The 27,987-nt window shown below is 42.7% G+C and overlaps 1 protein-coding gene across 3 annotated transcripts in view; it reads left to right on the top strand.

Moving 5' to 3' along the window:
* Positions 1–27,987, top strand: part of AK5 (adenylate kinase 5) — a 195,627-nt gene that overhangs the window by 149,578 nt on the left and 18,062 nt on the right. For 2 of the 3 annotated variants that reach the window (XM_084872175.1, XM_084872174.1), the window contains exons 10-11: positions 7,702–7,746; positions 27,158–27,321. In XM_084872175.1, the coding sequence (XP_084728301.1) occupies positions 7,702–7,746; positions 27,158–27,321 (209 nt within the window). The remainder of the gene's footprint in view (positions 1–7,701; positions 7,747–27,157; positions 27,322–27,987) is intronic. The other variant, XM_084872176.1, reaches the window with a different exon arrangement.

Raw genomic sequence — 27,987 nt, 5'->3', positions numbered from 1 at the left:
TCTTTCATTTCTGATTTTGTTTATTTGGGTCCTCTCTCTTTGTTTCTTGGTTAGCCTGGCTAGAGGTCCATCAATCTTGTTTATCCTTTCGAAGAACCAGCTCTTGGTTTTGTTGATCTTATGTATTGTTTCTTTGGTCTCTATGTCATTTATCTGTGCTCTGATTTTTGTTATTTCCTTCCTTCTGCTTACACTGGGCTTTTCTTGTTGCTCTTTTTCTAACTCTTTGAGTTGTAGAGTTAGTTCATCTGTTACCATTTTTTCTAGTTTTTTGCAATAGGCTTGTAAGGATATGAACTTCCCTCTCAAAACTGCTTTTGCTGTGTCCCATAGATTTTGGATTGTTGTGTTTTCATTGTCATTTGTTGCCAGGATGTTTTTAATTTCTTCCTTGATTTCTCTGGTAACCCAGTCCTTGTTTAATAGCATGTTGTTTAGTCTCCATGTATTTGATTTCTTTGGATTATTTTTATTGTAATTAATTTCCAGTTTTATGCCACTATGGTCTGAGAAGATGCTTGATATGATTTCTATCTTCTTGAATTTGAATAGACTTTGCCTATGTCCCAAAATGTGGTCTATCTTTGAGAATGTCCCATGTGCACTTGAGAAGAATGTATATTCTGTGGCTTTGGGGTGGAATGTTCTAAAGATGTCAATTAATTCCATCTGGTCTAGTGAGTCATTTAGGATTGATATTTCTTTGCTGATTTTTTGTTTAGATGATTTGTCGAAGGGTGACAGTGGGGTATTAAAATCTCCTACTATGATTGTATTGCTATTAATCTCTCCCTTAATGTCCTCCAGCAGTTTTTTTATGTATTTGGGTGCTCCTGTATTGGGTGCATATATATTTACCAGGGTTATTTCTTCCTGTTGGATTGTACCCTTTAGTATTATGAAGTGACCTTCATTATCTCTTGTTATGTCCTTCACTCTGAGATCTAATTTGTCAGATATAAGTATTGCTACCCCAGCTTTTCTTTCCTTTCCATTTGCCTGGAAAACTTTTTTCCATCCCTTCACCCTCAGTCTGTGTGCATCTTTTTTTCTGAGGTGGGTTTCTTGTAGGCAACAGATGTAAGGGTCTTGTTTTCTTATCCAATCTGACACCCTATGTCTTTTGATTGGAGCATTTAATCCATTTACATTTAAGGTTATTATTGATAGGTACTCATTTGATGGCATTTTTATTCTATACCCATGTTCCTTCTTCAATTCCTATTTCTTTATTTTTACAGTAGACCCTTTAGCATTTCTTGCATTGCTGGTTTGGTGGAGATAAATTCCTTCAGTCTTTTTTTGTCTGTGAAGCTCCTGATTTCCCCTTCAATTTTGATTGATAGTCTTGCTGGGTACAGTATTCTTGGATTCAAACCCTTCCTTTGCATGACTTTGTATATTTCATCCCATTCCCTTCTAGCCTGATATGTTTCTGTTGAGAAATCAGTTGCTAGTCTGATGGGGGTTCCTTTGTAAGTAACTTTCTGTCTCTCTCTGGCTGCTTTTAAGATTCTTACTTTGTCGTTGTTGTTTGCCACTTTAATTATAATGTGCCTTGGCGTCTGTCTTCTGGGATTCATTTTGCTTGGGACTCTGCAAGCATCTTGGATTTGTGTGGGTTTTTTCTTCTCTATCTCAGGAAAGTTTTCTGTCATTATTTCTTGAAATACTTTTTCCATGTCTACCTCAGTTTCCTTTCCTTCTGGAACCCCTATTATTCGAATATTATTTTGTTTTGTAATGTCCCAAAGCTCCCGTAGGCTCTCCTCCTGCTTTTTAATCTTTTTTTCTAGAAGCTGCTCTAATTGGGTATTTTTTTCCATCTTGTCTTCTAGCTCACTGATGCGGTCTTCCGCTTCATCTAGTCTACTCTTGATGCTTTCTATTGAGTTCTTCATGGTAGCGATGTCATTTTTCATTTCTTCTTGGTTCTTCCTCAATTCCTGATGGTTCTTCCTCATTTCTTCTTGGTTATTGTCAAATTTCTCTTCCATTCTTTTTAGCCAACCAATAATCATTATTCTGAACTCTTGCTCTGGTAGGCTGCTTGCCTCTGGCTTGTTTACTTCCTTTTCTGGTGATGCCTGCTTTTCTTTCATTTGTGGGGTGTTTCTTTGTCTTCCCATGGTATCTCTTTTCAGGATGTCTGGTTATGTGGTGTTCTTTCTCTTGCGTTAGTTTATAGGTGCAAAATACAACACTACCATGTACAACACGAGAGGCACTTAACAGGAATGTATTTACAATATTAATAACATCTAATAAAGGTAACCCCTAGCGATAGGCAAATTAGGGTATAGGAGAGAAGGAAGGAAGGAAGGTAAAAATAAAATAAAGAAAAATTAAAAAAAAAAAAAGTCAAAGAAGAAATAAAGTAATGACAAAATGAAGTTAGAAAACAGGGAGAAAAAGAAGAGAGAGAGAGAAAGAGAGAGAGAGAGAGAGAGAGAGAGAGAGAGAGAGAGAGAGAGAAGAAGCAAACTAAAAAAATGGGAAACAAACTATATATATGTGGAGAAAATTGCCATAGATCAACCACTGAGCCCAGCCAATGCTGGTAACAATACTTGGAGATTAATACAAACTACAATACAATATCCACTATTATTAAGTAAGGTTATGATATACAGAAGTCAAAGAAACAAACAAAAACAGAGGATTTAAAAAAAAATACAAAGCAACAATAACAACACTGGAATAAGGATAACAATTACACTGAAAAGCACCAATATTCACAATAATCAACCTTCACTCAAACAATGAGAAAAGGATAGAAAGTAGAACCGGTTTTTTTTGTGTTTTTTTTTTTTTTTAACTAGTTAATATAGTGCAGAGAGTGATATTTATACACTTGTATCAGGGGTTGGAACTTAGGTCTATGAGTATAGTGAGAGCTTTAGCAGGGGGTATACAGAAAGAATAGAGGAAAAACTAAAGCCGGAAAGGGATAGGATAAACTGGAGACTAAAAGGTTAAAGTTTAGTAAGAGAGTGATGGGGTAAAGGTCGAATTGAGATAGGGTTGAATGATGCTATAGTAGAGATTAAAATAGAATGAAGGTTACTCCCAATGTAAAATAAAGACGAAGTAAAATGGTACTGGGGAGGAAAAGAAAAAGAAAAAAAAAATTGCAAAATAGCAGTAGTAATAGTGAAGATAGAGATTGAAAAATGTAATAATTGAAAAGGTAAAATCAAGTAAGGAAAAAAGAAAAAAAATCGTTTCTGAAGTAAAAGATGTAAAAAATGAAAATTAAATAAAAAATGTAAAAAATGAAAATAAAATAAAGAATAGTATAATTAGCATAAAATTGTCCAGTAGAGTTCAATCACTTCCTCTGTTATTGTATTTGGTATGCCTGGTTCTTGGATCAGAGAGTCTTGCAGTTCCCAGCTTTCCACTGCACCTCAGTTTTGTAAGGTAGTCCTTAATTTTAGGTAGGCTATATCTTAGTTATTTGTGTCCATTTATTTTTGATTAATTAAAAGAAAAAGAAAAAGAAAAAAGAAAAAAAAAAAAAAAGGCAGTTTGTAGTTCAGCCCTTAGGTGTCAGTGTTACCGGTTTGACCTCCCAGACTTTGGTTGCTCTGGCCTTCTTTCTCTCTGGGGGCGGGCCCTCGCAGCTCTCCTGGGCTACAATATAGGCGGGGCCGCGGCCGCACTGGGGGCGGGGCCTCGCGGCGCTCCCGGGGCGCAGTGCTCAGGGCCGCACTGGGGGCAGGGCCTCACGGCGCTCCGGGGCGCAGCGCTCAGGGCCGCACTGGGGGCGGGGCCTCGCGGCGCTCCGGGCCGTGGAGCTCAGGGCCGCACTGGGGGCGGGGCCTCGCAGCGCCTCTGGCGGCGCGCTCAGGGCCGCTCTGGGGGCGGGGCCTCGCTGGAGCAATGGCGCTATCGCAGCCTGAACTCTCAGCCTAGCCAAGCAAACTCTGACCTTTCTGTGGGTGGTTGAAGAGCTTCCTTGAATCCACCCGCTTGCTCCGATCGGGGCGCCACAGGTGCTCGATGGACTCCTCGGCTGTGGGTTTTCCAGGCCTCAGAGAAGCTGCTCCCTTCCTGGTAGGGTGGCGCCGCCTTTGCGCCGAGCCCGGAGCTCCGGGAGAAGTCGGGAGTGCTGGCCGCTTGGTCAGGAAAAATTGTCCAGCGGACACTTCCTTACCTTCCTAGAGTGATCCGCTGCCCCTTAGCTGCTAATCAACATTCCCTGTGCGACTCAGATGTTGCTTCTATCTGTTTTGGGACCGGGGTCAGAACAAGTCCATCTGTTCGGTCGCCATCTTCAAGCTCCGCCTCGGAAAACTTTTTAAAGTAGAAATTTAGAATCATCTAAAACCTTATGGACTCGAAGTAATCATAGTTAACATTTCTAGTATATTCATTCCAGAGTGTTGTTTATACTAGTATACCTATTTTTCACAGAGTTGCGAATATACATGTATATACAAATATTACCTCCAATTCTTGTGCATATCATAAGCACATGTTCCCATGTCATTAAAAACTCCCTATAACCTTCATTTGTAATGACTACATTACATGAATGCACCATCATTAATTTTTAAAAAATAACTTTTTAAAAACTGTAATAGGATACAGCTATGCCAATAATAATAATAATAATAACCAGAGCCACTTTCCTAGATTGCAAATAAATTAAAAGGTGCTCAGCTTCATAAAGTTAACTGGAAGTCCAGAGGACATGAGATGGCCCTCGGTGTTTTTGCCTTGAATAGAAAGCTCCAGATAACATAGGGCTCTGCCAGTCTCCATGGGCTCCTCTGTGAAGAGCCTGGGGCAGCTCTGCGTAAAAACAACCACAAAAATCATCCTTCTGTACAAAAAAGAAATTATTTCAAAGACCCCAAATTCACTTTTTCCTCTGCTTCCAGCTCTTTCTCCCCTACCTTGTTCCCCTTCTATTCCCAACCCAATTCTTCATGTCCATTCTCTCCCTTTCTCTCCCTCCCTCCCTCCTTCCCTACCCCCCCCCTCCACACACACACACACACACACACACACACACACACACACACACATTGTTAGGCCTTTCACTCAGCTCATAGTGGACTCCTGCAAAAAGGTAGAATTGAGTGTATGAATGAACTACCCCAATTCCACTAAGAGTAAGTTTCATAACTCAGAAAAATAACCTAACTTTCCAAAGTACTGAGCATCTACATAAGGCATGAAGTATAAATCAGAGTCCTATCAGTTTATTTAAAGTGTAAAACTTGTAACTTTGTCACCAAGATGGGAGATAAAAACCTTCTACTCTCTCTCCAGGTAATTGCATTCTACCTGTCCCTTTAGTCAACTCACACCCATAGGATGAGCAAAAGCAGTTATTTCTGAACCAGGAAAAGGGACTGGAGCTCCACCCAGACTAGGAGCTCAGGGCTGACTCCATCCTGCCCCCCCTTCTCCGGGCTCTCCCCGCTGAGAGGGCTGCCCCAGGGGCCTGGAGCTCCAACAAAAACACCAATACCTTGAACTTTAGTGTCTTTGCTTTAAAACTGCATGCAAACTTCTCATGAAATGGAACAAATCACGATATCCTACATTGCAAGATATTACTGTCTAGTCTATGTATCTTGCAATTTGTAAAGTATCTTCCTTAGCAATAGGGTTCACAAGAATAATAAAGTATTCAAAATTGTCTTCTCCTCCTCTATCTGTAGCCACATCTGTCCAGCGGAGGGAAGCATTCAGCTTCATGTTGTTTTGTCTAGCCTGGTGCTCTGTAAACATGACTTTGAATGTGAACTCTTGGTACCATAGTCCACAACACGCCACACCCACCCACTGGTTTAGAACCTATGCCGGGCCTTTGCCTAAGCACAACAAAGAAACCTTTCTGGAAGTTCTTATTTGTGGAATCAGCCTGCCATCCCCAAGGGTGTGAGACTAAGCTGCTCAGAAATGAGCCAGTCCTGATGAGAAGGACTTGAACATGGTGACTTTGTCTGACTCTGCGAAGGCCTGCATTTTGAACTTTTGCCATCCTCATTTGCCCAGGATGACCTTTAGGCCGGAGCAGTGTCTCCCAAAGTGGCTTCTACTGAATCCCACTCTGAACTTCACAGCATCCTGAACAAGCCCACACCCGTGCTCTTGGCCTGCCCAAAAGCTCTAGGTCCAGGGCAGAAGGCTGCCCCGGCCCTGGCACAGTGGAGTAAGCGGCCTGCTAACTCTCACCCTGTGGCAACAGGTTCAACTCCTGTCTGCATGTAAAGTCTAATCTTCATCAATGGAGCCCAGTATCCCTAAAGCAAGGGTGCAATATTTGTCTCTGCTCCTCTCTGAAGCAGTCTTGGGTAGGACTGCAGTTGTCTCTATCCTCAGATCCTCACTCTAAACACGGTTTTAGTTCGAGGCACCCCTGCTCCCAGACTCAAGCAGTAACCATTGGCATTTTCTGAGCCTTGAGATTGGAGCTCCCAGGGTCATTCCCAGTCCCAGTTTTGGGTTGTGGTCATCTCTTCAGGGGACCTCACTCTCACCCACGGTCTCTTAGAATTTTGGTTTACCTTAGGAAGATGTCTTAAACATACAGCATCCTAATTATGGCCCAGGGACAAAGGGGGCCATTGCCTCGTGTGGCCTATTCATTTACAGGTCATGGGTATTTGAACCAATTAGAGACCACTGGGTCCAGCATCTGTATTTTACAAATGGGGAAACTGAGGTGCAAGGAAAAGAAGTCATTTGCCAAAATCAAGTCAGGTGACAGCAGGATGAAAAATGGAGCTCATGTCTACCCATCCCTCCTGACTGCCTCCTATAGCACATGTTAGGAGCATCTGTTAGGGCTCCACAGTCTCTAGAGGGTTTCACACTTCGACAAAATGTCTGATTATATCTTTGCCTTAAAGCAGTGGTTCCCAAAATTCAGTCTTTACTTGCCACCTTTGTGATTTTTGCTTTATCTCTTTACTGTTTATTATACTACTAGTAGCCCTGCCCATGAACTCGTGCACCAGTAGCACCAGTGCCCTCCAGTAGCTCTTGGCCTGCTGTCTCGCCCTCCTATAGCTCTCCCCGCACCCCCTCGCTCCAAACCCCCTCATAGCTTGCTGCCCTGCCCCCGCCTATAGCTCTCCGCTGCCTGCTTGTAGCTCGCTGCCCCACCCTCCTACTGATCCATGTTGTTTCATAGTCGGTTGTTACGCTTCACAGCATAACAACCATTTGCTCATTTTACCTTTATTATATAGGACATATTATTTATATAATACTTTTCATTAAATTGACTCACTATTATTATTTATATATATATTTATTTTTAAAATAAGATTTATATCACTACCTTACATAGAAAATAGCATTATTTTTCTGTACATAGGAACTCTTTGTAAATGATTGTCTTCCAGACTGTCTTTATCAAAGAGAGATTAGTAAATGTTAAAAAATATGATTTTTTAAAAAATTGTCTTTATTTGCAGTTAATGCTATTTAATGGCTTATCAGTTTCACTACGTAAAGGTGATCACTTGTGTTTAAGTGAAAATATGTTACCTGGGTCTAGGAATAGGCTGTAATGGTCACTGGTGCTGTTTCATTATGGAGTATTAACACACTTACACAACTTCAAGCTTCTTATCAAGTAAAATTGCAAGATTTTGGTTTTTACGTACAATGAGCAAAACCAGGGTTTCAATACAGTACTTCCTGCCAATAACTTCAATTATTCTTACTTTACAGGTTTCATGGAAGATTTGAGGAAGTGTAAGATTATTTTCATGATTGGTGAGTAACAGCCCTCAATTTTCTAACGCAATTGCTAATAATAACAACTTGGTAGGGGAAAGGCTATTCATTTCTCCCATCTGAAGTCTCGCCCCGTTTTTAGTAAAGATAGCACCGAGAGGTTTTCAGATTTCTGCATCCGTTTGCACCGTTTTATATTGCTTTTGGATTTGTATCTTTTCAGCACAGACAACGTAGGGTTCTCAGTGGTCCTTCCCACTTCAGCATCATTCGTGAGGGTTGTTACCCTGGGCTCTCTCACATTTAGTCACCCACCAAATCCTTACTGGGTGTTGGACCCAGGCTGGGCAGTGAACAGGGATCTCAGAGCTTCCATCTTAGATTAAAAAGAAGAACTAATCAAAGTTTTATCACAAAATTAGAAAGGCTATAAAGAGCTGAAATAGAACAACTTACATGGAGAGTTTGGGGTAGAATTGGGTTCTTACTTTATACAGAGTAATTAGGGAAGGTTTCCCTTGGAAGTGACATTTAAGCAGAAACTAAAGGAAGAGATGGGGTGATGGAAGGGATTTATTTGGGGAGTGGGGGTGGTGAGAGAAGGGAAGAATTCCGGCCAAAAGAACGTGTTAAGCAGCAACAATTCTTGAACCCAACCTGGATTCTGTTTCTGACTTACTTGCCTCTAGTTGACTTGACCCCTGGGCTCTGGATGCATTTTTGCCACACTTATTCTGCTTTCTTTCCGGAAAGTAAAAGTGCATTATTTCTACTCCTTACTGAAGAGAAACATATTTTCCAAAGAAATTTTTCCTTTCCCCATAAACTTTACTCAGTTTTCTTGGCATCAAGGCCAAGACACAGTAAATTATACTTTCTGTTTAGCTTTTATCTTAGGGGCCAAATTAGGAAGAGGAGAGCCCCTTTAAACTTGGTGTTCAGGAATCCAAGGAATGATCCTTTATTATCATATAGACATCTGCATTTTTGACAATACGGTGCCGAAAGGGTTTCTAAAAATAATACCACATATTTTGTGGTAGTTGTTACCGTCTCTAACATTAATATTATTCCAGATGTACCCATTGTGTAGCACTCACCGCTGAATTTCGAACTGTGTTTCCAAACATCACTTCTATCTGTCTAGGATAATAGAGATTTCAGCTCCCCTGTTGCTAAGTCCTGTGCCCTTTAGGTCAAATAGCACAATATAAAATCTTTGACATCAGACAAAGCTTGAGATCCCAGAAGGTCTACAGATCACTCTCAGAACTGCCGCTCTGAACAAAAAGCTTTTCTTCTATCCAAACAACCTCTCCAGTATGTCATCTTATTGGTCAGTCACTATTCCAGTGGGGGGAAAAAGTATTCCAGCTTATTGTGTGGGCAATAGAAGGTACAAAGCCACTGTGATCTGAGGAAAAATAATAGTTGTTCTTCTAGGGCACTTTCTGGGCTCTGCTTGAAAATTAAGGCTTTGGTTCCAAACACTTCTTGACAGATGGCAGAACGATGTTTGGGGCTGTGTTATTACTGCAGGTCAAGTTGAGCTCGTGAAAATACTCATGATGTCATATATAGCAGTTTTGATGAGTTTTTATAAACAAGAGCCAGTTGATTTCAGTGAAACAAGGGTGGTTTTTTTTCTATATGAGAAGGTGGCTGGGTTATTTTAGTTTTTAAATTATTGACTTGGCCTCTACCAGAACCTCAGTGGAGCGGCAGTATTAGCCGAGGGTAGGGTGACATTCTCACTGTTGGTCATAAGATAAAATTAATGTCCTTAAAGCACTCTCCCCCACTTTCAAAGTGTCTATTATTAGTTCCCCTTTGTCCACAGAAAAGTCTAGACTCCTTAGACTGGCCTTCAAGTCCTCTCCCTACAGGCTCAATGTGTCTTTCCCATTTCCCACTGCATCCCAAGTCTTCCGCTCCAGCCCCTCCTGCATCGTTATTATCTGAATGCTTCTCGCTTTTGCCAATCTTTTCACTTGCACTGTCTTCTCCCCTAGCTAATCAGGCCCCAAGGAGCGGTGATCTTCTGTAATCACCAGCCTTCCCACCCACCCTGAGTTCCTCTGACCCTCGTGTCTGCATCGCTCATGTAGATGCCCCATAATGACTAGAACAACAAATATTCGTTGGAATAATGAATTCTTTAAGAAGCAGTGTGGTCAGTTTCCATAACAACCGGAACAGCAATTGGAATTCCTGGAATGGAGCGGGCAGGCAGGTTGCTGCGGTAGCTGTTTGTGGCAGGCGGGTTTTCAGGTTAATTAGGAGCCTCATCAGCTGCTCTTTACTCCATGGAGCTGCTGCCCTGTAACTGGGAACAAGCAGCATCAACTCCCTCCTTCCGCCACCTCTCGCCCTAAGCTGGTGCTATTTTTTGCTCATTTTCAAAACACTTATAAGTGGAGGTAGGCAATAACGCTGACAGTCATCTGAGTGGGGGGAAATGTTCTGGGAATGTGGACCAAAGGTGGCCCAGATGGACCTCGCTGGCCCCTTGAATGTTTTGTGAATATTACCTCTTTGTTCAGGAAGGAAGCAGCTCGGTCACTGTTTATAGACACACCTTACAAAGGGCAGATAAGGGATTCGCAGGCTAGAGCCTGGTGATCAGAAGGATTGGAAAAGGTCTTATGGGCTTTGGTTGTTCACACAAGATACAGAACTATGCTAATCTATAAGACAGGGACACGGTCATCAGAGAAAATGAAAAATTATCTGGAAAACGTAAAAAAGCCCTCATTATATCCCACTAATAGGCTCCCAGAGTTTTTCACAACTTTTTCTGCAACATTTCTCTCTCTCTCTCTCTCTCTCTCTCTCTCTCTCTCTCTCTCTCTCTCTCTCTCTCTCCCTCCCTCCCTCCCTCCCTCTTTCTCTCTCTCTCTCTCTCTCTCTCTCTCTCTCTCTCTTTTAAATCTTTTGATCGTTATCTATTATGGCTTCTTTTTCCCTTGTCTGCTTTTCATAGCCTGCCTATCACCTGAATTCCCATTATTCCTCTCCAAAGCGGCGGTAGTAGTGCTTCAATTTGGAAAATGATCTGACTTTCCAGATGAGGTGTGTGATGCTAATGGCATAATGATCAAGTCATCATTCAGTGGCTTGAATTTCAATGTGTCGGGGACACAGATGGCCTTGTGTACCTTGGCACTGGTGCTGATAAACTGCTTTTAAGTAATAAGCAGAGGTACTTGTACAGTATTTTTGTGTTATTGTGTGCATTTTTAACCACTGAACAACTATTCCTATTTATTTCTTGGAGGAAAAACCAGAGCAATGAAAATTTTTGTTCAAAGCTTAGTATTTCAATGAATAAGTCTAATTTTTAGAGTGTTTTCTTGGGTCTCAGATTGAATTTTTAATTTTTTTTGGAATTGATTTACATGTTTGGTTAAATTAAAAAATAAAAATGAGCCTTAACCGGTTTGGCTCAGTGGATAGAGCATCGGCCTGAGGACTGAAGGGTCCCAGGTTCTATTCCAGTCAGGGCATATACCTTGGTTGTGGGCACATCCCTAGTAGGGGGTGTTTAGGAAACAGCTGATTGATGTTTCTCTCTCATCTATGTTTCTAATCTTCTATCCCTCTCCTTCCTCCTCGGAAAAAAAAATTCAATAAATGATATTTAAGTAAATTAATAAATAAATAAAAACTACTTGGGGGGAAAAAATAAAAAACAAATCTGATTGTTTTAACTTGATGCAGCTTTAATAGAAGCCAGTGTTTATGTGGCTTCTCCATGTCCTAAAATAGCTGCTGGTGCTCCAGCCATTGCATCCTAAGTCCTTTAAACAGGAAAGTGGAAATGGGGGAGAAAGTCATCCTTCTTCGCTTTTGGGTCACTTCCTGGACGTTGTATTCACCATTTCTGCTTCTATCCCATTGGTCACAGGACACTTTCATCCGCAAGGCAGGCCGGTAAATGCATATATTCCAAGTAGTCATGTGCCCGTTTAAAAATCACGAGGTTTAATGTTTTAGAGAGTAAAAGAGAGCGCAGGCATTGTGTTTCTTCTCTAATTCTAAAGCAGGCTTCCTTCTCCCGACAGCAGGAAAAGTGGGTTTGACTTTTTTTAAGTTTTGGTTTTTAATCATCCCTGGTAGGACTGAGCTTACCAGACATCCATGGCAGCAACGGGAAGTAGAATTAAGCTGGGCCTCCACGAGGTGGAGAGTCCACCCTCACAGCCAGGACAGCAGCCCGGCCAGCAGCCAGAGGCTGCAGCCCTGCGTTGGAAATGCTTCTTCGGGAGCTGCCAGCAGTGCTTCTTGGGCCACCCACCCATCCCCGTAATGCCACCCCTTCCCTCCCACACCCCACTGTGGTGTCGGTGAACTGGAAGGGACTGTTTTAGCCTTGAGCCCTCGTGGAGGGCACTGGCTGCATCTCTTGGTCTTCCCTGCAGATGAGAGGGCCTCTTTCTGTTGGACAACTATTGTCCTTAGGATGGACTTCCTAAGACTTAGTCAAAAATATGCATTGTTCATCAACATGAGATCATGCACCTCATTGCACCTTTTTGCACTTAATAAAATGCCATGAGCATTTTTCCAAAATTATAGAACAATATTCTATGTCGTTTTTAAAAGATTTTTTTGGCCGAAACCGGTTTGGCTCAATGGATAGAGCGTCGGCTTGGGGACTGAAAGGTCCCGGGTTCGATTCCGGTCAAGGGCATGTACCTTGGTTGCGGGCATATCCCCAGTAGGGGGTGTGCAAGAGGCAGCTGATCGATGACTCTCTCTCATCGATGTTTCTAACTCTCTATCTCTCTCCTTTCCTCTCTGTACAAAATCAATAAAATATATATATTAAAAATAAATAAATAAAAAATAATAAAAATAAAAGATTTTTTTGTAATTAAACTGAAACACTCAAATCGTAAGTGTGTAGCTGGATGGATTTTCACTCAGTGGACATACCCATCTTCCTAACATGCAGATCAAGTATGAACATAACCAGCACCCTGGGAGGCTCCCTTCACCCCCTTCTATTCAATGCCCACTGCAAAGAATGCCATAGATATGGTATTTTTGAACTTTATATGCATGAAATCATACTGTATGTATTCATTTGTGTCTTCTTTGAATACATAGTTTTAATGACTGCATACTATTGCTATATTATAATTTATTCAGCTTATTCATATGGTGGTTCATTTCCCCCCAATTTTTTGCTTTCATTAAAAATGCTATCATATCTATGCAACAAATAAATGTCTTTCCCCTTAAGATAAATCCCTTAATGTGGAAACTTTTAAGACTTTTGACCAATATTACCAAATTGCCCTTCAGAAAGGTGACATCAATTTTACATTCTCATCACAGCATAGACTTTCAGTGTCTGTGGTGTGACCCAAAATTGAATACAAAACCCCAGGTGCATTTCAACTAACACCCACCAAATATGCCCCTGCCTGTCTTAAATGCCCTCACTTTCTTCTACAGTACAGGAATAGGTTACAAGCACAAATATTCTCCGAGTTCTCTGACAAAAAAAACAAAAGCATAGACTGGTAGGGCTAGAAATGACCTTGGAATTTATCAAGTCCAATGAGCTTATTTTCAGATGAGACTATAGAAGCCCGAAGATGAGAAATATCAGAGCAGACAGGTTCCCAATGAAAATAAAATGAGAAATCAATGTGTAGGGAAAAAGCTGCGCAGAAATAAAACAAAATGTCTTTTTAGCAGTTACCTTTAGAGTCATGATAATTTTTTTCCTATTACTTTTCTGAGTTATCTATATCTTTAATAAGAAGCATATATTTCCTTTGCAGTGGAGAAAAACTATTTTCTAGGAGAGAAAGAAAAAAAGGGAAAAACTAGGTATAAATTGCCAATTATATTCATTTAATGCATGCCTAAGATCCTAGGGGGAAAGTAGGAAATAAGGTGGTTTCATAAGCTTGAGAAGAATTTGGAAGAGACAGAGCAATGAAGTCCAATATTTCAGAGACCAAAACTAGCAGAGCCAGAGGAGGCAACTTTGGGAGGCTCCAGTCTGTACATTGGGTGGGTTTGTGTCTGGGAAAGGCCCTGGAGACCCCTGGGTGAAGAAACTACGGGTAGTTTTGCAGTGGTGTTTCCTCGTGAGTAGTTTGGAAATCTGGTCTTTGTCCATTTGGAGATGGGTTGAGGATGGAAAGGGGGTGAGGATGGAGGCAGGATGAGGATGGAGAGGGGGTGAGGATGGAGGAGATGGGGTGAGGAAGAAGATGAATCAGGATGGAGATGGGGTGAGGATGGAGAGGGGTGAGGATGGAGGCAGGGTGAGGGTGGAGAGGGGGTGAGGATGGAGGCGGGGTGAGGATGGAGAGGGGGTGAGGATGAAGAGGGGGTGAGGATGGAGTGGGGGTGAGGATGGAGGAGATGGGGTAAGGAAGATGAGTCAGGATGGAGATGGGGTGAGGAAGGAGAGGGGGTGAGGATGGAGAGGGGGGTGAGAATGGAGATGGGGTGAGGATGGAGAGGGGGTAAGAATGGAAAGGGGGTGAGGATGGAGGCGGGGTGAGGATGGAGAGAGGGTGAGGAAGGAGGAGATGGTGTGAGGAAGAAGATGAGTCAGGATGGAGATGGGGTGAGGAAGGAGAGGGGGTGAGGATGAAGAGGGGGGTGAGGATGGAGATGGGGTGAGGATGGGGATGGGATCAACAACGTGTTATGAACTGATGAGCTCACCCCACAGTGTGGGGCAGAAATGTTGAGAAACCACCACCTTGGTGCCTACCCTTTCCTCTCACCCAAGACCTGAACCTTCTTTGTCTTCTGTTGATGGAAGAGTTAAAGTTATAGATTCCAATTTCAGAGTTTTTTCTTAATTAGACATCTCACATGCCTCACTGTTACTGTGGTAGGTTTTAGCTGACTGATTCCCAAAACCACAGACTGTTGGAGCTGTCAAAACAGAAAAGAAATCTCCAGACTAATAAGTGGTGAGGTCTGATAGGGTTGCCACATTTAGCTAATAAAAATACAGGACAACTAGTTCAATTTGAATTTTAGAGAAACAATGAAGTGTTAGTGTAAGTATGTCTCATGCAATGTTGAACTGGATGTCCCGAATTTGGTCGGGCAGCCCTATGGGGCCATGACAGAGGCCCCGCTCCTGGTTGACTAAAGACTGTAGTACATTTCTGAACAACAGGTTTGATTTCCTTACATGAGAGGCTCTGGAGCTAAGCAGTAACCAAGGCACAGTGGGCCTTTGGGCACAGTTTTTCATCTGCATAATAGGTTACAAATCTCACCTACTTCAAGTAGTTTTAAGGGTTAAATAAATTATTACAAATGAAACACAGAGAGAAGATACTTATTGGATCAAATATCAAGTCAAGAGAATTGTGAACCAGGTATCTTTATCTGAACAGTCTGCAATGACATCTCAAACAGGTTTGTCTCTGACACACTCCATTGATGCAAAATAGGCCACAGTCTCCTTCCTATCCTCTCTGGTCTGATGCTGAGAAAACAGAAAGTTCACTTCATCTGCAAGGGAGATAGAACCATTATCTCAGCATTATTACATTGTAAATATTAAATAACAACAAGACTGACTCCCTGCAGTGATTATCTAGTCTAGAAGTTTCAAATAGAGCTAATAATCAGAATCACCAGGGGGATTTTCTCAAAGATCATCTCTTTATTATGGAAATATTTCAAATATTCAGCAAAGCTGAAAGAATTTTATAGTGAACACTTGTATATCCACCACCTAGATTCTACCATTAACATTAACTTGTCTCATCACATATCAGTCCTTCCATCTGTCCATCAATAGTTCCTTTATCATTACACATTTCAAAGTAAATTGCAGATATCTGTATATTTTCTCTAGAGAACTTTCTAAAACTGTAAATTCCCAGGCTTCAACCCTAAAGATTCACAGATTGACTGATTCAAGAATGTTTTTAATACCCCAGGTAATTCTAATACACAGTTTGGGGAGAGTATCAGCCAGAAGAAGTTAAGTTCTACTATAGTAACAAGTAAGCCTTCCTAAAAATCTCTGTGATGTAGGACAACAAAGATGTTTCTTCTTCTGTTTCCTCCTCTCCCTCCTCCTCTTCACATTCTTACTCTGAATTAATGCTATGTGTTCGTCAACAGTTGACTTGCCTTCACTCTGATGACCATACTGATTGAGTCCCGACTATCTAAATAATTGCCAGTATGATGGCAAAGAGAAAAGATATTTGGAAAACCTTATAGTAGCAAAAAAAAAAAAAAAAAAAAGATGATACATATCTACCTCTACCCACATTTCATTAGCCAAAGCAAGTCACTTGGGAACTCAAGTTCAAAATCATGGGGATGAATCATCTTTCCTCAAGAAGGGAAGCTGGAATATTTAGGAAACGTATAAAAAAAATAATAATACAAGAAATCCCTAATTTATTCCAGACTCTTCAATGCAGATATAACCAAAGAAACAACGTGACTAAGATCACTCAGCTAGTCCAGTGCAGGAATGATGCAGAAACAAAGTCTCCTCATTTCTAATGTCGTGTATGGGGCTACCTCCCTGAAGCTCCCAGACTGTTCATCATTCATTCAACCATTCATTCACTGATCTACTATTGAGTGCCCATCATACATCAGGCTTTGATAAATAGAGCACAGGCCCTGCCGTCAAGAAGTTTTCAGCCCCATATAAAGTTATTTCATATGACCTTCAGCTGACCCTATCACTGGGCCGTTTCAAATAACCTGAAGCAGCAATACATTTCAGACTAATAGCGATGCTGTCAGGGATAAAGGTCTATTTTTTTTTCCACTTTTTCCAGTCAGAGAGAGTCAATTCCTAGCAACAGCCTGCTGAAACCTGGCATGGAGATACAGCTCTCCCCAGAGAGAATGTTTAAAGAGACTGACTCATGGGCCCACAGTGGTTCAGGATCATTCCTAGGGCTCAATCAGCTCATGATCTGATGGCATAATAGGTTTCCTCTGAAAGGAATCAATCATTAAAACCTGAACCCATCCTTGGAACCCATTTTCATTTAGAGAGAAAGACATATTTCAAGGGTTAGAAATCTGATAGATTTTTTTTAAATAACTTTGGGGACTATCTAAAAATAGGATTGTTTGATTTGCAAAAGACAGTTGATACTTCCACAAGCTATCGCTGTGAAGACCAGCCATCCTCAAAGATGTTAAAATACAATAGTACCATAATATAAAATGCTGTGCCTAATCTTTATAGAAGCAAGGGGTATTAGAACTTGAAGGATAGTTAAGCTTCACTAATACTAGCTGCCTTATTTAACAAATAATAATCATGATGCTTATTGAGTGTTACACTATGCCAGCTATTGTAAAGCAACATGTGATACTTCATTTTGTCCTCACAACAAATAGGCATTATAATCATCCCTATTTTGTAATTGAAGAGGTTGAAGCTCAGAGAGGATAAGTAATTAGATCAAAATTAACTGGTAAAGGTCTGAGATGTGAATCTGGAACTCTAGTTCTTTGGTCCAGTGTTCCTTTTATGTAAAAGGGAATATAGTTGTCATTTTTGTGGGGCCACACAGCTCCTAGACATTGCCGCTGACACTATGCAAGGTTCTGTGGGGATCTTAACATAAAGCCGTTTCTATTCTGTGTTCTTCATCCTGACAAAGGAAGGAAGAAAATGCAGTTAAAACATGTGCCTTGGTAGCCAGGGGAAGAGAGAATTTCAAGATGTCAGTCAATGGTGTTAAGTGCCACTAAAGAGTCAAAGATGGTAAAGACTAGAAGAAGGAAACTGATGAACATAAACAGATCCAGAGACAGAGAAACATCAATCAGATCGTCAAACCTCAGAGGGAAGGTAGGGGATGGTGGGAGTAAGGGAGAGAAATCAACCAAAGGACTTGTGTGCATGCACATAAGCCTAACCAATGGACACAGACAACAGGGGGGTAAGGGCATGAATGGGGGAATAAGGACACATGTAATACCTTAATAAAGAAATTTTAAAATTTTGTAAGACTAAAAAAAAAGAATAGAAGAAAGTCATTAAATAATGTGACAATTTTGCAGTCACTGTTGAACTTAAAAAAATTTCAGAGAGTGGTGAGGTTAGGGGATAGCTTGCAAGAGTAAAAGGAGTCAATGAAAAGGGAGGAAATGAAAAAGTGTAGTTTTAGGCTACAGTCGGGGAGAGAAAGGAAAGACTATAGGACAACTAGAGGATGCAAAGAATGGTGGAAATCTTTTTATTTGCATTGAGGAGAACTAAGCATGTTGTTATACAGAAGAGAGAAGAGATAGTGCCAACTGAGAGGAATAAATTTAATGTGCACAAAGAGAGAGTAAAGAGTTTGAAGTAGGCAGGAGAAAAAGATCCATTCATCAGTAAATTGTTTATTTTTTCAGCCACTATTATAAAGTGTCTACTGTGTTTAGTCACTGTGTTTGAGTATATGGTGAGCAAAACATACTCATCTATAATAATAAAAGTGTAATATGCTAATTAAACAGGATGTCCTTCTGGATATCCTACCAGATGACCTTCCAGACAAAGCCCAGGCTGTGAGGGAAGCCTGGGTCTCAGATACCAGAGGAAAGCCAGTGCTGGCAGCCAGGGGAAGGAAGGCCTACTCTTGCACGAATTTTGTGCATTGGGCCTCTGGTATCCTATAATTGTGGACCATAGAGTCTAATATGAAAGACAGACTTTAAGATATATATATATATATATATATATATATATATATATATATATATATATATATATATTCCATATATATGTCGCATTATTATTACATACTGTGAAAAGTGCTATGGATGAAAATGCTATAAGAAGCAAAGCAGAGAAGTTGGCCTTAGACTGAATAGTTGTATAAAGTCTTCCAAATAGGATAAAGAAGAAATAGAAGAAACATATGTGTTGGAAATGTTGAGGAAATAGATAATCCTCACCTTCTTAGTGAATTGGAAGACTAAAAATATGTAAGAGTGAGAGGACTAGGACAACAGGACAATGGGGAAATGTATTGGAATCCATTCATGGACATCCAATTTAGTATCAGCAAAAGACAAATATATTTGCCAAGAAGCATTAAAAGCTATAATGAAATTAGGTAGTATGACCAGTTGGCCTGATTTTCTGACTTGCTCAAGGAACTCTTAGCAACCCACAGTAGATGCATATAAAGTAAATGGTGGGTTGGGCAGAGAAATCAGGCTGGTGATTCTCAGGGAAGCACAATATAATTCAAAGGGAGCAAAGGATTCAAAGTTACTAGGAAAGGCCTTGTGTCCAGCTGGACAGGGAAGTATGTAGAGCCCAAAGGCCATGGACCAACTCAATGAGTTACAATGAGGACCCAGAGAACAGAGAACAGTTGAAAAGAAGTGAGGTAAAGGAAAAAGGGAGAGGGAGAAAAGATGTGAACAGAGAGAGGGATAGACTGGTGTGGTGATAAACACTCATGTTCAGCCAAATCAATAGGGAGCTAAAGTGGTGTCCATACTGGTCATTGGAGCAGAAGGGGTTTAAAGAATGCTGAGGCTGAGGTGAGATGGAAATGAAGGCCTGGAGAGCTTAGCTGACAGCAATCAGAACCCAGAGAATGCTGTGCCTTATAGGAAAACTTTGACTTTCCTAAACCAGATATATATGTTTGTAGGTACACACACGCATGTACACACATTGGTATATATCTTACCTATAAGTGGTCTGGAGATCTTAAAGTGATGGCTAGTCTCCAGACTTATTGTTGGATTATGTTTCTTTCAAACAGCGATAGGCTGGATGACATCCTTTAGATGTAACTCAGGAAGAATTAAGAGGGCTGAGTAACTTTCCCTCATTTACTAAGTACCAATTTCTTGGAAAAGATATAGAACAAGGGAAAATTTCAATGAGATTTGGGACAAAGCAACAGATTTCAAAGACTTTTCAAATGTAGACTCAACTTTTCAAAGTTGCTTAGCAACTGATTGGGTATTGGAGATGCGGATGAAGGAGAGGCAAGTGTATAAAGTGGCAAAGAGTTCTTGCTTTCTCTACCCATTTTACAGATGAGAAAGCTAAAGCTCAGAGAAATTAAAAGATTCATCCATAGCTACATGATTAATAAGTGTCAGAGCCAGAATTTATTGCTAGATCCATCTGTCCTGTGCATTTCCCCCTAAGGCACATTAGGAAGCAGCTAGGGAAGTCCTTGACCAGTGGAATGAGGAAACAGACAGATAGTAAACAAAGACCTAGCCAGCCAATAAATCACAAGATCATATCTCCCCTAACCAAGGATACTTAGACCTCTCCTCCCCAATTAGAGAGTGAGTAGCTTAGACACCCTAGACACCTAGGTAGCAATCCTAGTCAGGGAAATAGATAACAGAAACCCAGTTGATGCCATTAGTGCCAACCAAACCCCAGAATGGATGAAGTCAAGGAAATAAATAACAAAACCAATTAGAACCAGAGAAATCCAAGATAAAAAGTGAATCTGACCAGAGAACGATGCCAAACTCCCCTATATGCTCATTCTGATGCACAAGCATATCAAAGGACACACCTGGAAAGTTGTTGAATAGTCTATTGAGACCCTCCCCTGAGGCCCCCCTAAAACTCCTATCTTTAGAAAACAGAAAAAAAAAAACCCATAAGACAAAGGATGCAGTGCACACTCCCCTTTGAGCATGCCCACACCCTTTCTCCATTCCTCAGGAGTGTATCTTTGCTTTCTTTCTCCTAAGCTCTTGAGACTTGCAACCAGGGGAGCAGCAGACAACAGCAGCTCATCCAGAGCTAACCCCGTGAACCTGTCTCCCAGTCCTCTCCTTTTGCCTCTGTAACTTGTTTCCTGAGTCCATGAAGCCCAGCATGGCTCACTTCTTCTGCCTCTGTCACTTTCTTTCCTGGGTCCACACAGCCCAGTAGGCTCACTTCTATTACTGTGACTTCCTTTCCTGGGTCTAGGCAGCCCAGCCTTAACTCCCTCCTGTTACAGTGGAGGGAGTTAAGGCTGGGCTGCCTAGACTCCCTCCTCTTGCCACTTATATCTTAAGCCCTTACTTTGTTTCACTATCCCAGCTTTAATAAACCTACTCTCAAAATCACCTGGACTCATATTATGAAAACTTCCCTGCACAAAATCAAGAACCCACACATTCGAGACTGTGCTGGGAAGACCCACCTCGGTCCCCGTCCCTTCACAGAGACACCATTATGTCTTACTCCTTGCCTCTGGCCATTCTCTGAGGGTCTCTGCCATGTTCCACAACACTTTACTGAATATACCAAGCTCAGTCTTATCCCTTCCTCTTCCACATTTTCCCTGTGTTGGCAAAGACTTTGTGCATGCTAGTCAACCACCCTTCCCCTCCCCTGACTCTCCCAGGGCTTCTGCAGTAGTCTCACATCCCTGTCACACTCTGTGACACTGGGTTCACCTGTCATCTTCCCATTAGACGGTGAATTCTCTGATGGAAAAGACATCACCTCTGAGTCTGTTTATTCCCAGCACTCAGCACATTATACTAGCTGCCCAACATACTTGTCAAAGGAAGAGCTGTATTTCTAGGCCTCGTGCTTAATTCCAGGTTGCATACTTCAGTTAAAAAGATACAATAAAATGTCCACAAAGGACATTATAACCCGCTCTCTGCCATTACTATTTAAAATCTTTAAAAATAAAAGCATAACAGAAACCTGCATACATGCTTTTGTTTGGATCGGGGATTAGCTCCTGACCTGCCTGACATTGCTGTTTGTTTGGGCTTGCTTTGTGAGCACGGAGCGTGCTGGAACACCCCAGCCTTGCCCTTTCATCCGATTTGCCCTGAGGCCACGCACCCTGCAACAGTTGCCTGGGAGCGGGAGGTCTTCTCTTGTGGGGCCCAGCTAATGAACCCAGGAGCCGTCTCCTAAGAGTTACTCCAGTAAATACAAAGCACCCTGGAAACGGGGCTCAGGTGGGCAGGCCAAGGTGAGGTCGCTTGTTTCAGTTCCAGAGAATGGTTGAGTGAGGATACACACCTGGCCCCTTCCTCCCTTCCTCCCTCCTTTTTTCCTCCTTCCTCTCCATTCTCTCTCCCTCTCTTCCTTCCTCCCTCCCTCCCTCCTTCCTTCCTTCCTCCCTTCCTTCATCCGTGCAGTGCTGAGGGAACCTTAGGGGAAAATAATACCCTCAGCTGTGAAGTGGGAGTTGACAGTATTTTCACCCTCACAATATAGCACCTTTGGCCTCCCCTGACAAAAATGTTAAATTACACTGGAGGTTGAGAATAAAGATTTTTCACTTGTTTTTTTTTTTTTGGAAGTGTTGACAGGCCCCTTTAAAATGGAATCTCATATTCCACACTCTCTTTGTGAGTCACAGGATGCTGTATTGAGTATAGGTTTGCTCTGGAGGTTAAGTCTTGAGCAATGAAATGATACCCTGAAAACCAGTGCAATGACATCAGTGTGACAACCCCTCATCTGCTATTGATTATCTTGTCGCCAGAGGACACAGACTACTCATCCCAATATGTGGCACCTCAAACATTTTTTCCATGCAACCAATTATCCTGGAGGGATATCAAGGCCCCAATGGCTTTTATTTTAAAACTAGAGGCCCAGTGCATGACATTCATGCACTTGAGGGGGTGCGGGAGGGCGGGGGGCGGGGGAGGGGGGCTCAGACTGGCCTGCACCCTTTAGCAGTCCGGGATCCCTTGGGGGATGTCGACTCACAGCTTAGGCCCAACATTCTTAGTGCTGCTGCAGAGGCAGGAGAGGTTCCTGCCACCACCTCTGTGCTCACCAGCTGTGAGCCCAGCTTCTGGTCGGGCAGTGCTTCTCTCCCCTCCTCCCCCACCGTGGGAGCGTACTGACCACTAGGGGGCAGCTCCTGGGTTGAGCATCTGTCCCCTGGTGGTCAGTGCGTGTCATAGTGACCAGTCGTTCCACCGTTTGGTTGATTTACATATTACCCTTTTATTATATAGGATCATAAGTTAAAGCCTCGAAGGCATGCAAGTGACAGTGTATGAAAACTCATATTTCTACTAGCAGTTGTTGGGCCGTACTGCGTGATGACAATCACTTTGTTTTCCAGTTAGGAGCCACGGGAAGAAGCAGGCATTGTGCAGATTACTTACAGCTCCATGGTGCCTACACCATTTGGCCAAAGAATGCTAAGAATGTGCAGCTGCTGCTCCCACGAGAGGTTCCTGAGGGCACCAGCTGGTGTTGAACACCCAGCTGTTGTTAATTTGAGCTGAATATTGTTAATTGTTTTTCTGTTGAGATTTGTTAAATAGCGTTTTAGAGGACCAAAACTATAATTGCTGCGTTAGGAGGCCGCTGAAAGGAGAAAAATAGCTGGAACACGGCATTTGGGCCTCGAAAGGCGCGTCCAAAAATACCTTTTCCACATGAGTGGCTTCCAGCCATCCCAGGAAAAGAGTTTCTAGGTCAATCGGTCAGGAGCTCAGGCCCGTGTTCCCCTTACTCATTTATCTGGAAGCTCTTCTCCCCTGAGTGGCCTTGTCTTGTTTCTGTTGTCTCAGCAGACGGGAGCCATAGTGCTTGGAGCAAACAGCATTCGCTGGCAAGCACCTGGTCCTAAGTGGCCAGCCTCTGTGACCGCTGTGACATCTAGCCCACCCATGACCACGCGGAGGGATCTAAACCCTCCCCGCTTGGCTTAGAGCAGCTGTGTGGATGAGCAGAAGATAGAAAACGTGGCCTTTCCTTTATTTCCGCCAAGGACAGGGAATGAGAGGCCCTTCTACTGATGGGAAACAACAACTGATGTTGTCCCTCAAAGGGGGAAGTTGCCAAATATCCCAAGCAAGAGCTTTGGGTGTGAAGAGAGGCAAGCCCGAGATAAGTCATACATCCTCACTGCCATCGGACAACATCAATCATGTTTTGCATTTTAATGTTCAATAGTCTCTTGACCAAGAAAACCTGGGTCCGTCGGGTGTTTGTGGAGCACCTACTGTGTGCAAGGTGCTGTGCTAGTGGGGAACCTGGAGACCAAGCGTCAGCCAGGCCCCGGGTGCCCAGGTGCTATGGAAACCACTCACTCCCCCAGGGGGAGGGGCGAGGGCTGTGTGTGGTAGAGGGGATGACCTTCCAGGATGAGGACCTCAAAGAGCAAAAGCACAGTGGCCTGGAAAAGCACATCTTATGGAAGGGGCGGTATGTGGTTGGACATGACAGTGCTGGACAAGGATAAGAAAGGGGGGCGGGGGGGAGAGAGTTGGAGAGGTTAAACGCAACCAGAATCTGGCTGGTCGAATGCCCCTCTAAGGGGTTCAGAATCTGTGCTGCGGGGACTGGGAAGCCATTCAATTCTGTGGAGCTGGGAAGTGACATGCTTTTCAGGCAAATCACCCTGCTGGCAGGTCTGCTGGACTCCAGAGCCTCTCCCACCCTGCTGCAGAGGGGGACGCTGCCGTGTGCCTGAGCCTGAGCACCTGAGCTTACCGCGGGCAAGAGCGGAGGAGCGCCCCAGAGAGCCAGAGCCAGGCTTCAGCCCCAGACCTGCTACTTAGCGGCCTGAGGCAGTGGAGTTACCTTCGCTATGTCTCTGCTTCCCCATCTGTAAAATGGGGATAATAACAGTGCCTGATTCCTAAGGCTGTTTCAAATCGATGCACATACCAGGTATACTGGTTAATAATGTGGATTTTGTAATGAAAGAAAACATGGTAATTTCAAGAGAAACATCGAAAGTGCTTTATTTAAAGTAATGTCCATCGCCAGCTACACATTTCCCCCATCTTTCAGGTAATTTGTGTTAAATACTGTCCCAATAGAACTTTTCTTGTTTTGAGGCAAACTATTCAGAGACCCAATTTTCCACTTCTTCATTTTGAAGTGCTGCTCAGAAAATGTGTGTGCCAAGTGGTAATCTGAAGGCCTGGTGAATACAGCAGGTGGGTTAATACTTCCCAGGCAAGATCTTTTAACGTGTCTTTAACTGGTTTAGAAGTGTGTGATGGTGCATTATCATGAAGCAAAATTACTTTGTCATGTCTTCTGACCCATTCTGGTCTTTTTACAGTCAAAGCATGGGTCAAATTGATTATTTGTAGTCAGTAGTAATCAGTATTAATCATTTCACCTGGATTTAGAAGCTCATAATTCACCACACCTTCCTGATCCCACCAAACACAGAGCATTGTCTTCTTCCTGAAGCAATTTGGCCTTGAGTCGATGTTGATGGTTGACCTGGATCAACCCATGATTTTGTGTGTTTGGGATTCTCAAAATAAATCCACTTTTCGTCACCAGTCACAATTCGATGCAAAAAAAGACTTTCTTTCATACCATTGAAGCAACACTTTACCGATGACTTTTCAGTTGATGTGGCACCCATTTTCCTTCCTTTAAAATCTTTCCCATTGCTTGTAAACTATTGGAAATTGTTTGCTGAGCAGCATTTAATCTTTCTGCAAGTTGTTTTTGAGTTTGACATGGATCTTCATCCAATAATACTTGTAATTGTTGGTCTTCAAACTTTTTTGGTTGACCTGGACGTTCTTTGTCTTTCCATCAAAATCATCATTTTTAAAGCATTTAAACCAATGTTCACAAGTATTTTAAGATGGAGCATGTTCACCATAAGCTTCCCAAAGGATATGATAACTTTTTCTTCAAAATAATGAATCAAAACTTCCCACAAATGCTCTTTTTTTTTTTTGCACAAAATTCGACATTTTTTAAGCATAAAAATATCTATGATGTTAACACCTTCAGCAAGTTTAACAGATGAAGTTTTGAAGCTTGCTGTCAATACAATAAAATAGCATACATATCAAAACACACATATATCAGTATATGTGTAACTCCATCTATTGAAAAAAATCCGCATTATTAACTGGTACACCTGGTAAAATGCTTAGAGCAGTGACTGGCACAGTAAGCTCTTGGCCACGTTTAGCTGTTATTACTTTCAGATGTAAAATCCTACAACTTAGCAACTAGTTGCCATTGGGAGGGGAGGGTAAGGGAACAAATGAAATGTGTAATGCTCATCAAAGGAACATGGCAGATACCCAGAAGTAATAACAATAACTAGAAAACAGCAGAAAATCACATTGAGGGACCTTGCAAAGTAACTTTATAGGAATCTTCAAAGTGTCAATGATTTATAGTGACAGGAGAGTTGACTTTGGGCAGTAAGCACATGGTGCAATGTACAGATCTTATAACATAGAAACCCCCACCAGAAACATGTATGTTCATGTTGACCAATGTCACCCCAATACATTTAATTTTTTTAAAAGTGTTCAGGAGCCCAGCCACGTAGCTCCGTTGTTGAGTGTCAATCTATGAACCAGGAGGTCACGGTTCAATCCCCAGGGCACATGCCCAGGATGATGGTGATCCCTGTGGGGGGCATGAAGGAGGCAGCCAATCAATAATTCTCTCTCATTATTGATGTTTCTCTCTCCCTCTCCTTTCCTCTCTGAAATCAATATATATTTTTTTAATTTTTTTTTAAAGTATTGAGGAAACACAAAGGAACTGTTCTACCCTGTAGGACACCAGGAAGACATGACAACTAAAGGCAACGCCAGATTTAGAACTTTATCCATTGGCTTCCAAAGACACCACTGGGGCAGCTGAGATGATTGCACTGACATTTTAGTGGGTCTGAGGGGGCAGCTCTGCAGAAGCCTGTGCTCAGCTTCTTTTTCTAAAGAAATGACACCAAGGGCCCCAGAGTGGGAGGCATCAGGTGGGCAACGTATGCTCCGATGTTTCAGAAATGTTTCTGTGCTCTGCCCATAAGTCTTCTGTAAATTGGCGAATGAAAAAGGAGAGCAATTTATTTTTAAATGAAGTGCTGGTGTTTGTGGAGCATCTCTCTTTATTAGACACTGAGGCCACGCTTTCACAGGAGCAGGCCGGTTCCCCAGGAAACTTGTCTGGCTTGCATCTCTACCCAAAGGGCACCCCACACCTCTCCTCTCAGACACCGGCCTGAGCTCCTCCCCACCAGACCGCCAGCAGCCCCTGCTTGTGGTTTGTCTGTGAGGCCTGCGCCCTCCCTGGGCAGTGAGCCCTCTGAGGGCGAGGACTGTAGCCCATTCTCCATGTAGCCCATCGTCCAGCACAGCCCCTGGCAAATCGTAAGTGCTCGGTGTGTGCTCAGTGAATGGAGCACTGAGGCCTGTCCGCCACGGCAAACACAGTCAAAAGGAGCCCTGGCCCGTGTGGCTCCGATGGTTGGGTGCCCTCCTGTGCACGGAAAGCTTTCCCGTTCCATTCAGGTTTCGGGCTCGATCCCCGGGAGGGGGTGTGCAGGAGGCAACCAAGTCAATGTGTCACTGTCACATCCATGTTCCTCTCTCTCTCCCTTCTTCTTCCTCTCCTTCTCCCTCTCCCTTTCCCTCTCCCTTTTCTCTCAAAATATCAATTTTAAAAATCTTTTTTAAAAAAACATGAAGCACCAAACTTGGGATGCATGCCTGATGCGTGACTTCTTTCCAGGTGGCCCGGGCTCTGGCAAAGGCACGCAGTGTGAAAAGCTGGTGGAAAAATATGGGTTCACACACCTCTCGACGGGCGAGCTCCTGCGCCACGAGCTGTCATCGGACTCGGAGAGAAGCAGACTGATCAGAGACACCATGGAACGGGGAGACCTGGTGCCCTCCGTAAGCAGCGGCTGCCTCCCGGGCTGGGGGGGTGTTATGGGGTGTCGCATTTAGTCTAAGCTGCTGGAACCAAGGAGCCCAAAAGGACAAGAGCTGTATTCGATTTCTCTCTGTGGGGCGTCAGAGGCAGGCAGGAGACCCACGCTGTCCAGGCCCAGGTCCTTCTGCCTGTTGCCCTGCCAGCTCCTTCAATATTAGCCTATCTTATCTTTCCCCCCAAACTGGCCCCACTTTAGAACTGAAATTTTTTTTAATATATTTTATTGATTTTTTTACAGAGAGGAAGAGAGAGGGATAGAGAGTTAGAAGCATCGATGAGAGAGAACATCGATTGACTGCCTCTTGCACACCCCCTACTGGGGATGTGCCCGCAACCAAGGTACATGCCCTTGACTTGAATCAAACCCGGGACCTTTCAGTCCGCAGGCTGATGTTCTATCCACTGAGCCAAACCGGTTTTGGCTAGAACTGAAATATTTAAAGCAGAGATGAAACATTGTACAGCAAGGCCCAGAATACAACCCCATGTAAAAGAGAAAATAAACTTTACATTATTTTGGGAGGTAGGATAGCATTATCTTGAAATTTGGTTATCTTCCTTGGGTAGGACAAGAATACTAGTATGTATCTTTCTTATGTATCCTTGTTTACATGTTTTTTCAAGTC

The sequence above is a fragment of the Pipistrellus hanaki genome (assembly GCF_964339955.1).
Source record: "Pipistrellus hanaki genome assembly, chromosome: 2".
In the NCBI taxonomy this organism is placed as follows: Eukaryota; Metazoa; Chordata; class Mammalia; order Chiroptera; family Vespertilionidae; genus Pipistrellus; species Pipistrellus hanaki.
Note: the sequence above shows the minus strand (reverse complement) of the source record. Positions and strands in the feature narration are given on the sequence as shown.